Here is an 11,452-nt window from a genome sequence, read left to right as displayed (position 1 = left end):
CCCTTCCCGCTTGATTTTTGGGACTTGGGTATGGCTCTTTCCTGCGCTTTTAAGAGTGCCTCCTTGAAGTGCGACCAGCCTTCCTGGGCACCTTTGCCCTTCAGGACTGTCTCCCAAGGGAGACTTTCAACCATGCTCCTGAAGAGGCCAAAGTCTCCCCTTCAGAAGTCCAACGTGGCAGTTTTGCTGGCCCCTCGCCTTGCTTCAGCAAGAATTGAAAATTTTATCATTTCATGATCACTCTGTCCAAGACGACCTCCAACGTTTACATTCCCCACAAGACCTTCTGAATTAACTATCAGCAGGTCCAGTATGGCACTTTCCCTAGTCGGTTCCCTCACCAGCTGTGTTAGGAAGTTGTCTTCCATGCACTCCAAGAATCTCCAGGACTGTTGCCTCTCTGCTGTGTTGTATTTCCAGCAGATATCTGGGAAGTTGAAGTCCCCCATGAGTACAAGGGGGAGTGATCATGAGGTCTCTGTCAGCTGCTTATAGAATATTTCATCAGTCTTTATATCCTGGTTTGGGGGTCTATAACAAACTCCCACAACAAGGTCTGCCTTATTGGTCTTCCCCTTGATTCTTATCCATAGGCACTCAACCCTGTCTTCATGTGTATTGCCAAGTTCTAGGCATACAATACTACTCTTAACATAAAGGGCCACCCCACCACCTCTCTTTCCTTTCCTTTCCCTTCTGAATAGTTGATAGCCATCAATCACAGCACTCCAGTTATGCGAGTCCTCCCACCACGTTTCTGTGATGGCAACCAGATCATAGTTTTCTTGCTGTACGATGGCCTCCAGCTCCTCCTGTTTGTTGCCCATGCTGCGTGCATTCATGTAGATGCACTTCAGCTGGGCTAATCGTCCCACTATTTTTCTGGGAGGGCAGGCACTAATTCCCACCTGTCCATGTGCAGACATTTCTGCAGTTACCATCTTATCACTACTCCTTATGGCTTCACAGCTGCATGTATCTTTCTCTCCCACATCGACTGCTGCAACAGGCTGCAAGGCCTTACTGGCACCTTTACCCACTAGCACACTACTCCTGGGCACCACTTTAGTAACCCTGGTTCCAACCCCGTCCCCCTTCAAATCTAGTTTAAAGCTCTCTCAATGAGCCCTGCTAATTCTTGTCCCAGTATCCTTTTTCCCCTTTGGGTTAGGCTTCCCCCACCTGCTGCCAGCATGCCTGGTGACCTGTAGATCAGCCCGTGATCAAAGAATCCAAAGTTCTGCCGTTTACACTAGTCTTTTAGCCACGAATTGATCTGTTGAATCTTGCTTTTTATCCCTTCATCTATCCCTGTGACTGGTGGGATAGAAGAGAACACCACTTGTGTTCCTGACCCTTTGACCAATTGTCCCAGCGCTCTGAAGTCCTTTTTCATTGCCTTTTGGCTTCTGGTGGCTACCTCATCGTTGCCCACTTGAAATATCAGTAGTGGGTAATAATCTGAGGGCTGAACCAGGGAGTGAATTTTCCTCTGTATATCCTTAATCCTGGCCCCAGGGAGGCAGGTGACTTCCCTGTGGGATGGGTCTGGTCTACAGATTGGGCCCTCTGTTCCACTCAGAAGGGAGTCACCTATTACAATCACCTTTCTTTTTTTTTTTGGTTGGTGAGGTCCTGAGGCAAGGGGGTGGGTGACTAGTCCTGGGTGCCTCACTGGGTAGATCGTCCTCTCCGTTCTCATTTACCTCGTCCCCAAAATCCAGAACTCCAAACCTATTATACAAATGCAGCTGGGAAGGTGAGGGAGGCTGTTGGGGGTTCCGCCTGCCTCTCCGAGGAAGGACCAGCTTCCATTCCCCCCTTTCTATTAAGTCCCCTCTCTCTGCCCGGTGACAGGGTGGGAGGGGATCATCTACTTTTATTAGAGCCTCTTCTTGCTGCCTTTGCCTCAGGGTACGGCTCCACCAGTCTATTTCACTTTCGCATTCCCTAATGCTTCTTAACCTTTCCACCTCCTCTCTCAGTCCCACCACCTGCCTGAGCAGGTCGTTTATCTGCTCACATCGCGCACAATGGGTGTCTCTGGGTCCCTGTGGTACCACAGCCAGGCTCAGGCATTCGGCGCAGCCAGGGCCCTGCACGGACGCATCTTTGCGCGGGAGCTCGGTCTGAGTTCCCACATTCTTCTTCACAGGGGCTTTGGGGCGATTCGTTGCCATTTTCTCTCTTGAGCCTGAACGGACCGTTTGCCCTCAGCCTCGCGTTCCCCTGTGAGGTTCCTGCCTCCTTTCTTACTCTCCGCTCTCCTTTGGCTTCACCGTCTCCGGGAAGCCCCCTCTCCGCCCTAGTCTAGCTCTCCGCCTGCTCTGATGGCTGCTTCCCACACACTCTGTGCACGTGCGCCTGCGCGCTAATATACTCACCCTTGCGCTCGCGCGCGCCCGCCTCGTGCTCTGAACCGCTTTTAAATTTGCCGCGGCTCGCCCGGCCCGCCCCGTCAGCCTCTCGGCTCCCTCGCGAGATTCCCGACTCGTTTCGGGTCTCTCCGCTCTCCCTCGGCTTCTCCGTCTCCGGGAAGCCCCCTCTCCGTCTCGATCTAAATCAAATTTAAAGCCGCAGCACTCACCCCTGTCGCTCTCCGCGTGTACCCACAGTTGGTTTTTTTTTTTTTTTTATAGCCTTCGGCCGAGTTCCAACCACGATTCAAAAAAATCTCTTCTGCCAAGTGACTACTTTTTTTTTTTTCCCCTCTGTGTCGCGCGCCGCCTGCCAGACCGGTGCCGCCGCCTCGCCGACCGATCCAGCGTCTGCTCCGACCGCGTTTAAATCCCCGCGGCCGCGCCCCCTCCGCGCCTGATTGGCTGACGCGGACTTCCGGGTTCCGGCTGGGGCTCGGGCTGTGAGTGGGGGGTGTCCCTGAGCTCGGAAACCCCTCCGTACAGCGCGGTCCGACCCTCCCCGCCTGCTCACCTCAGGCCTCGTCGCCGGTGCTGCTGCCGCCGCCTCGCCGACCGACCTTGCTGAGGTTTCTACTGTCTCACCATATCTGGGTACAGCCCATATTTCCTGTTGGCTGCACAGGGAGGAAGTTTGCCCCTTTCTAACCCTATTTCTAAGGCCGAGGTGATAGCACAGCCAGACTCGGTGAGAGAAATCCAACCGAGGAAGTGATTGCACGTCAGGATCGAGGAGGTATTTTGCAGGTGTTCACAGCTCTAGCAAAGAGTTTGTAGGAACTTATATGCATTCTACATAAGAAACCTCTGTGCATAAATAAAGAGGGACACATTGCTTTAAATTGCTTTCATACTCCAATTTTGAGGTTTATTAAGGACAAAAGATAATTTGCAGGTTTCCCATAATAGTTGTGATGCCAGTTAGAATAACAACAAGAACAGATGGACTGTAAGATGCAATTTGAAAAAAAAAAAAACCAAAACATAAGGACTCTTTTAAAGGCAGCTAACAGCAGCAGCAAACTGCTCCTTCTGCTGCTTGACACAGCAGGATCTATTCAGAATTACAGAAGGCAGAGTGATAAAACCACCTCCTTCCTATCGAACCACAGTGCAGCTTTCACAATTCCACAGGCAGAAAAAAAAAAAAAAAAGAAAAAGTGACAGCAACTAATAAACTACAGTTTAAATTAAATCTGTCTCAGTGAGGACAGGGCACTTGGGGAAGGTTCAAGCACGTATCCTTGAAATGAAGACCCAGAAGACAAGGCACTTAATCTGGGGAAGGCAGGTGCTGGTATTACTCTCAGCAGCAATCCTCTCCTAATGGCTATCTGAGAAGGTGCCTTTGTTGTGTAAGCTCCTGCGAGCCCCTCTCACTTGGCAAATCTTCCTGTTTTCACATAAATTCCCATTTTGTTCCGGGGAGGAATGAGATATGAACATGGAACTTTCCTCCTCCAGGTGGGAACCAGAGGACAAAGGCACTTAGGTGGCTGTGGTCACCAGGGGGCTGTTGCTGCGCCTCCCAGGTGTCCCCTAGTTTGTAAATAGTGCATCTGAGGAGGTGTGAACCACTCTTTAGTGTGTCTGCTCTCATTTCTGTCCTGGGCTTGTCTCACCCACGTTGACTACGTTACTTGGCCACTCCACAGCTTTCCTGTGAGCACATCTAGCTGCCCCCCAGCTCTCTGCACATCCCTGGAGGAACAGGTCTCCACGGAGCTGAGCAGCGCAGGGAAGAGTGGGAACACCCTCTGTAGTCCTCTGTTTCCCACCACCTCAGCCAGGGGCTCACTGGAACCGGACCATTTTGGCTTGGGCCCCTGAACTCTGGAAATTGTCAGGAGGGCCTCCCTGTGCTCTGCAGAGTCTCTCTGTTTTTGTATGAAGTCAATTCCCCCCCTATCCCTAGACAAAATCAGACGGGAAAACATGCAATTTTGGGTTTACGGATTTAATGGGTTTCTCTCTTTTTTTCAAGGAATTGTCTCTTGCAGAGCAAGATTTTTTTCAACAGAATAGCTCCAATTAAGCAAATCACTGGAATACGTACTTAGCTGTGAAATTTCCACTGATGTTAAGCAAAACACTTAATCATGAGCTTAAGTACTTTGCTGGGTCAGGGCTGAGTATGCATTCACCCTACTTTCAAGTTAACAATCTGGATACCTATTTCCATTTCATTGGCCTTAAGGCTTTTTCTTTGACCGTTATTCCTGACAGAGTTCAGGGCAAGAAGAACTAATGGCAGGGGCGAGGTGGCGGAAACGTTGGCATTTACACAGCCAGGAAGGAGCTAAAACCAGACACAAATAAAGAGGCTGTTACACAGGGTGCAATGCCTTTGCGGCCAGTTTTCACTCCCCGCAGTGACTGTTTAGTCCATTGTGCTTTGGACATGAAGAAAGGCCATGCTGTGTGAAAAGCCGGTAAGGAAGGGAAACTACATATATATTTATTTTTTTTTCCCCCATGGGATTTGCTATTGTAAGGCTGTGTATTACATTTCTACAGCAATAACACTTTGAACAGCAGGAGGAGAGGGGATTAAGCCTCGTCTGCCCAGAAAAGTCAATGATTAGGAGCATTACAGGGTGAGGTCAAATTCTGGACTGACTTACACCCTCTGTAATGCCTGAGGGGTGTGAAGCCAGGGAAGAATTTGGCTCTTCCTTGCCTGACCTGGGAAAGGAGAGCTCAGGCAGTTTCACACTCGGTCGTGGCAGTGGAACAGATGTCACAGTCGCAGCGGATGGCCACCGGGTAGGTGTACAAGGGATCCACGTCGGGGGCACACTTGGGCAGCTTCACTGTCATCATCTTGGTCTCGTTGTAGGTGCAAACACGGTGGTAAGATTCAATGTAAGGTGGTTCCAACACTGGCTTCTGTGGGGGAGAAATGCTGGCCTCAGGCAAGAAGCCTCAAGTCACGCCAGGGGAGGTTCAGATTGGATATTAGGAAAAATTTTTACACTGAAAGGGTTATTAAGCCTTGGAATGGGCTGCCCAGGGAAGTGGTTGAGGCACCATCCCTGGAGGTATTTAAAAGACGGCTTGACGTAGTGCTCAGAGACACAGTTTAGTGATGTGGGGTTTTTTTTTAATACAGTTTTCTTTTGTTTTTTTATCAGAGTTAGGTTGATGGTTGGACTAGATGATCTTAAAGGTCCCCTCCAACCTAGACAATTCTATGATTCTATGATTCTAAGACAAACATCTGGAGTCCCCAGTTTCCTCAAGGGGATTTAGTGTAAATAGGGGAGCCACTGGATAAGGCAGAAGGGGCCGTGGATGGAAATAAGTTTTAGGTTACATCCTTCAACACCTGCATCTTGGAGCCCTGCCATGGAGGGGAGTGGGTGTCTGTGCATGTTTCTGTTTGTTTAAAGCACAAAGCTCCAATTAAAGCTGCCTGAAGGAAGACAAAAACCTCTCCAAAAAGCTGGTTTTCAGCAGAATACTAGTGTTTTGACCAAATGCGTGTTTGTCAAAAGCAGCTGCCTTCTTCCAAAAGGTTTGATTTTCCCTCGAAGAAAATGTGTTCTGCTGGAAACCCTTCCATCTGCATGAGCTGCCTAAGAGCAGAGCTGTGTCCCAGTGCCAAACGGCTGTTTTTTTCCCAGCCAGACGGGTCTTCCCGGTCAGGCTGCACATCCCACAAACCCCCCAGTGGACGTACACCATGGGGGATGCACTCAGCGCAGCAGCCAACACAGAAGTCTGCAGGTCCTCATGAGACAAACAACTCGGCCAGAGACCTCAGGAGTCGATGGGAGCCTGAAGGCCCTGGAACCCACACTCCCTCATGGTATCACAGTGGCATTGCTTTTGCCAAAAAGTTTTTCCTCCACAGGAGCACCCGTTTTCCAAAGACCCCAAGAAGGGGCAGCGCAAACAGGAATGCCAGCCCGCTGTCATCCTCTCCCCTGTGCAGATGGGAAACGGCATAAGGTAAAACAGCCAGGAGACATTTTAATTTTTTTCTTTCTTTCCCTCTGCACTGTGTAAAGAGCCCACCCTGGGAGCTGAAAATGATGGCATGGAAAAGAACAGATGCAATGTTTCAGCAAGAAGATATCCAGACACTCTCCATCTTACCAAATCCCCCTCCCCCTGCATCCCAATATGTCATGGTGCTTTCTAGAAGCTGTTGAGCCTACAACCAGGTGCATTCAGTTTAACTACATCCCAGTGGTAGTGCAGTACAGTAAGAGAGCCTGCAAGGTCTGGGCTGCCAGAGGAGTTTGGATCCAAGTGACAAGAGGTCCCTCGAAGGAACCTTATCCCACTGGGGAAATCTGGCCACTGGTGGCCTTTCCCCTCATCCCGCCAAGAAGCGAGAGAGGGCAGTCAGAACTGGCATGCAGACCCCTTACTCCTCCTCTCCTCACTTATACAGAGCCCTTGTCTTCATGTGGACAAAATACCTCTGGAGTCCCTAGAAGCTTCCCTGAATAAGTTAAACTGGGTCTGGCCCCTTGAGCCTTCTAGTGGCAGAGAGAAGATGACGGTCAGAAGCTTGTTCTCTGAAGTGTGTGTAGATGTACTTATGCTCTTTCGTTCTTCCCCTGTACCCCCCCTAAATCATAACTACTTCATATTTATACAGGGATGTGACTCAAAACAGGACCAAATTAGAAACAGACATTACCTTTGGGATTTGCTTTTTGGAACAAAATATATTACCCATCAATTGGGAGCTCCATCTTGATCTCAAAGGATTTTTTTCCAGTAAAGTAATAAAGGCCTCTTCTTCTATGGTGGTTAAGCTGTAAGAGGCTTTCAAATTGCATAATAACAGTATTACATAAGTGATTAATTAATATCATCACTTGATGTGCACCCCCCTTCGAGGCAGTGGAAGGAGGGAGGAAACAACCTGCAGCAAAGCGCTCTGCCGCCGACAGGGGTAGCGAGGAGGTCGTGGAGTGGGACACAGCCCTTGCCTGTTTATATAGACAGCTTCAAGCCATTATTTAATGTTTAGCAGGTTTCTATCGAGGGCTTTTCTTGGTGGGGGAAGCACCATTTGGGGGATGTCGGTGCCAGCCAACCACCCCCCCCACGTCCCCCCCCCCAGCCCAGGGCACAGCCTCACCTCCCAGGTCTCGCAGCGTCCCCAGCACGCGTCTGTCGTCACCCGCAGCCCCCTGCAGCCGGGTTTCTTGGCCAGGAAGGTGAACTCACGCACAGCGCAGCCCAGGAAGGTGCGCAGGTCGATGGCGGAGGTTTGGAGCGGGTCGTTGCAGCCGGCCCGCGGCAGGAGAAGCAGAGCGCCCAGGATCACACAGCGGAGCTTCATGCTGAGGCAGAAGGGAGAGGAGCGGAGGGATGGGAGAGCCGGCACAGCCCAGCAGGCAAGAGTTGCCCCTTCCTCCCCTCAGACACACTGTTCCCCATCCTCATTCAGCCAGAGAGAAGGCGGGCAGGCGTACGAACGAGGGGTCACCTATTCCCAGAAGGGGAAAGTCTTAGTGAAAAGGTCTAACGGAAAGCAAACCTTTCCTGGCAGAGCAGCAGGGTTTGCCTGGAAGAGACAAAGCCACCTGGCAGTGCCTCAGATCCACCGAAATTTCCATATTGCAAGTTTACTTTGCAGCAAATGCCTTCCCAGCGCCCCAGCTGGGATGCCCTGAGCTTGTGCCCACTGGTGGTTGCGTAGGCCTTTGGGTTGGTTGCCCTCTCGGTGCACATACATGTTGTTGGCTGAAGACCATGGCGTTACTGGCCCTGGCAAGGTCAGTCTGGAAGGGCTCTGTCTGTCTGTGTGTCATACACACCTGTGGGAGGTGCCAGGTTCCCTACTTTGCTGCGTGGGGAGACAAGCAGCACAGCTGCAGCTCCATGCATTCGTCAGGGTTAGGTCTGCAGGTAACACCAGCATTTTGACAAGGACATCTAATTCTGGACACTCGCCATTAGCCCAAGTTAAGAGCCAGGCCTCCCTCAATTTGTGCTATAATCTCTGGAAAGGTCAGCATCTCCTGAAAACGTTACTGGACTTGCCATTACCAATACCCTGAGTACTGGACTTGTGCTGGTCCAGTCCTGGGGCTGCAGCCAGAGAGGCAAATGCAACCGTTGGTTGTCCCTCCTGCACGCACTGCCCTACCAGCCAGCTCAGACACAACCAAGGCTGCTAAGCTGGTGGGGAGAGCTGGTTAGATGGGGTGGACATGGCCAAGGTGACCAGAAGAGGCTTGAACTCACATTTTCCGAGCAGCCCAGCATTGGCCAAGTCCCTTTGACACTTGCTGCCTTTCTATATCAAACCTTTCTTCACTCCTCAGTGAAGAAAGCAGCCAGCCTCTCTGGAAAACTTTGTCTGTCACAAAAAAAAAAAAAAAGAGAGCTGGAGAGCAACTCTAAGCCATCAGATCTATTTTGCACCTCATGTGCTTGCATTGCATTTAAAAATGCCAACCTCAAAACCCCAGGCTTGACATCTAACTTTGAGAACGTCAGCTCCTGCATGGGGCACACAGACTTGGACGCGTTGGCCTGTGTCCTCAGCTGGGTAGACTTAAGTTCAAAGAGCTTGGCCTGCCTTTTGCCTGACTGATGTTTGAGTCCCTAGGTTCCTGTTAAACCAAAAGCTTTAAATTTGCTAAATCAGAGTTTTAGATCAGCACACGAGCTTTGCTACAGTTTGCCTTCATAGACACGGCCACTATAGTCTCACATGTGATTAAATGCTGATTACATGTATATTTCTATATAAGCTTCAACAGAGAAAAAAAAAAGCTAAAATTCCTTATTTTTAAAAGCAGACATTTGAGAGCAAAAGAGACAAACTTCAGAAGAAATGGAACATTTATTCTTTGCCATTTTAGCAAAAGCTGCTGCTTTATTCATGAGCCAGACCGATGACCCGGGGTAAACACAGAAGCGCACTCACCTAACTTGTTGGAGTCCCATCTCCTTTTGCAGTTTTAAACTGCAGAGGGTGTTTCAGGATGTCAGAGTGAGCAGCAGGAGACCTGCACAGCAGTCTCTTTCAGCTTTGTGCTCAGTAGGTCTCCCTAGCAGCTGCTAGTGGGTTGCTTAATTGTGCAAATTTATAGAAAGGGTCTTGTCAATCAAGACAAGACAGAGGCAGATCCTTACTTGAACTACCCAAGGCATCAAAGTCATTGACTGTGAATTAAGCCTCTCCTTTCCAACAGTGATTATCTTAAAGGGTATTGTTTCATAACACCAGCCCTGAAACAAAAGGAGTATATTCCCGAGTGAAGTAACGAGCACGCACTGGGGCAAAATGGGTCGTCTTTTCATGGTGGAATTGAAACACCTTTGTGAGGAGATCAGGAGGCTCAAATCATCATTACCTCCCTGATCAACAAGCCCTGAGTAAACACCCTGAAGGGAGCCTTTTCAAATATTTCTGCTGAATTTTTGTCAGCTGCATAAGACCTTTTTTGACTCGATTGCAAGTAAGGGCAAAGGGATGGGGGGAGGCGGAGGTGTGAGTTTGTAAGACAAGCGAATGTTCTCGTGACGAGCCAGGCAGATGTCACGCAGGTAAGCACCACTGTGCAAAAGAAATTTGGACATCATGACCATTGCCTTCACCGTGCAAACACTATTTTCAGCTATTCATAGGACAGAAAGAAGCCGAGGAACCTTGTTACTATGAGCAACTTGCTGGTCGGTGAGTTCATAAAAGATGAGCATAAAAGAGAAGTCCGGACACAAGCTCATGCAGCAACCTCAGGGAAGTCATCTCCCTTCCCTGCCACCAGCTCGCAGCTGGACATGTCCTGGACACGTATTTCTCCCATTGAAGCCAGTGGGGAAAAGCAGGAGATTCAAAGCCAAATCAGATCACAGCGAGGTCAAGAGGAACTGCCAAAGTGTTGTGCCGCTGATCTAAAAATATCAGCAACTTTCAAAAAAAAAAAACCACAGCAAAGCAAAACAACCCCCCCCCCTTTTTTTTTTGCTGTAATTATCACTGACCAGAAATTAAGCTAGAAAATAAACCTTTAAAATCTTTTAAAAAATGCACAGTTTAAAAGTTCCTGACTTGCAGAGAGACCAGGTAAAAGTGAAAATACTGGTCATAAGTTCTCTTTGTTTGATTCTGGAAACGTGCCAGCAAAACTCAGACCAAGATTAGAGATAAGTACAGGAAATCCATGCCAGATGGCAGATCAACCTGCTTTGACAGATCCTTCTTCTATGGATTAGAAAACCAGGTGCTAGACTTTTGGTTTGTTCAGTTCATTTTGGATTTACTGACTTCAGCTAACCGAGATGGTGTTCTCTCCTCTCCATTTATACTGAATAACCTCATAGAGTAAAACAAAAGGCAAATTGCAAACTGACCCCTCTCACTTGTTTTCTCTTTTGGAAGTCCTGTCTATTCATGGGACAGACACTTATTTCTGACGGATTTTCATTATGTCTCATGAAAAGCACGAGTATTGGCTTTTTCCCAGGCAGAGTTTTGTTGGCGTATTGTTTTGTGCGTTTTCAGAAATTTAAAAGCTGCCTATGTTTTCTTTCCCAGGATCTTTTAAATTTATTTGAAATAAAAGGTGACATACAGATAAAACTTCTAAAGATTAATATGTCCACCATGTACCTGCCTGTTCCCTTTTTGAGACACACAGGAGGCGGCAGAAACAGATTGACCAGGAGACCACAGCTCATGAGGGTTGTGCATCCACTCATCCGTTCAGGCTTGTGTGGCTTTTCTTCTGAATTCTGGACAGACAGAACACAAACATCAAGTGTGATTTTCAAGGTGTCAGGGTTATGAGCGCTTGTAGCTTACTGCCTTGAGTGCTCCTCAGCCACGCTCAAGTGAATCTCACCATGGGGGACTCCGTAGCTGCAAGAGACCTCATAGGCTCGTCACTGCCTTCTGGGTGCAGCTTCATGCTGTCTTTCCCCCTCTTGCCCCCCATGCACAGAAAACAGAGCAATACTAGGTGCTCTTCACATAAAACTCCCAAATTAAAGTTATCCAAACAGATTATTAACATGAACACCCACATTCTCAGCTATTCAGGGAATTTTTAATTCCA

At 48.9% G+C, this 11,452-nt stretch overlaps 1 protein-coding gene across 1 annotated transcript; it reads right to left on the bottom strand.

The window, feature by feature from the left end:
• Nucleotides 1-5,117: 5,117 nt before the first annotated feature.
• Nucleotides 5,118-7,722, bottom strand: GPHB5 (glycoprotein hormone subunit beta 5). Its single transcript, XM_074149825.1, has 2 exons — nt 7,519-7,722; nt 5,118-5,306 (listed from the first exon to the last, which is right to left on the bottom strand). Exons 1-2 carry the CDS (start codon nt 7,720-7,722, stop codon nt 5,118-5,120), a joined length of 393 nt encoding a protein of 130 aa, XP_074005926.1.
• Between the last annotated feature and the right edge of the window lie 3,730 nt (nt 7,723-11,452).

This window comes from Numenius arquata, chromosome 6 (assembly GCF_964106895.1).
Source record: "Numenius arquata chromosome 6, bNumArq3.hap1.1, whole genome shotgun sequence".
Taxonomy (NCBI): domain Eukaryota; kingdom Metazoa; phylum Chordata; class Aves; order Charadriiformes; family Scolopacidae; genus Numenius; species Numenius arquata.
This window is presented reverse-complemented; position numbering and strand designations above follow the sequence as displayed.

What these genes read in the sequence shown, in the direction of transcription:
- GPHB5 (XM_074149825.1), bottom strand. Translation starts at nt 7,722, where the DNA reads ATGAAGCTCCGCTGTGTGATCCTGGGCGCTCTGCTTCTCCTGCCGCGG. An exon ending in GACGCTGCGAGACCTGGGAG is followed by an intron (nt 5,307 to 7,518) that starts GTGAGGCTGTGC and finishes TCTCCCCCACAG; the next exon opens with AAGCCAGTGTTGGAACCACC.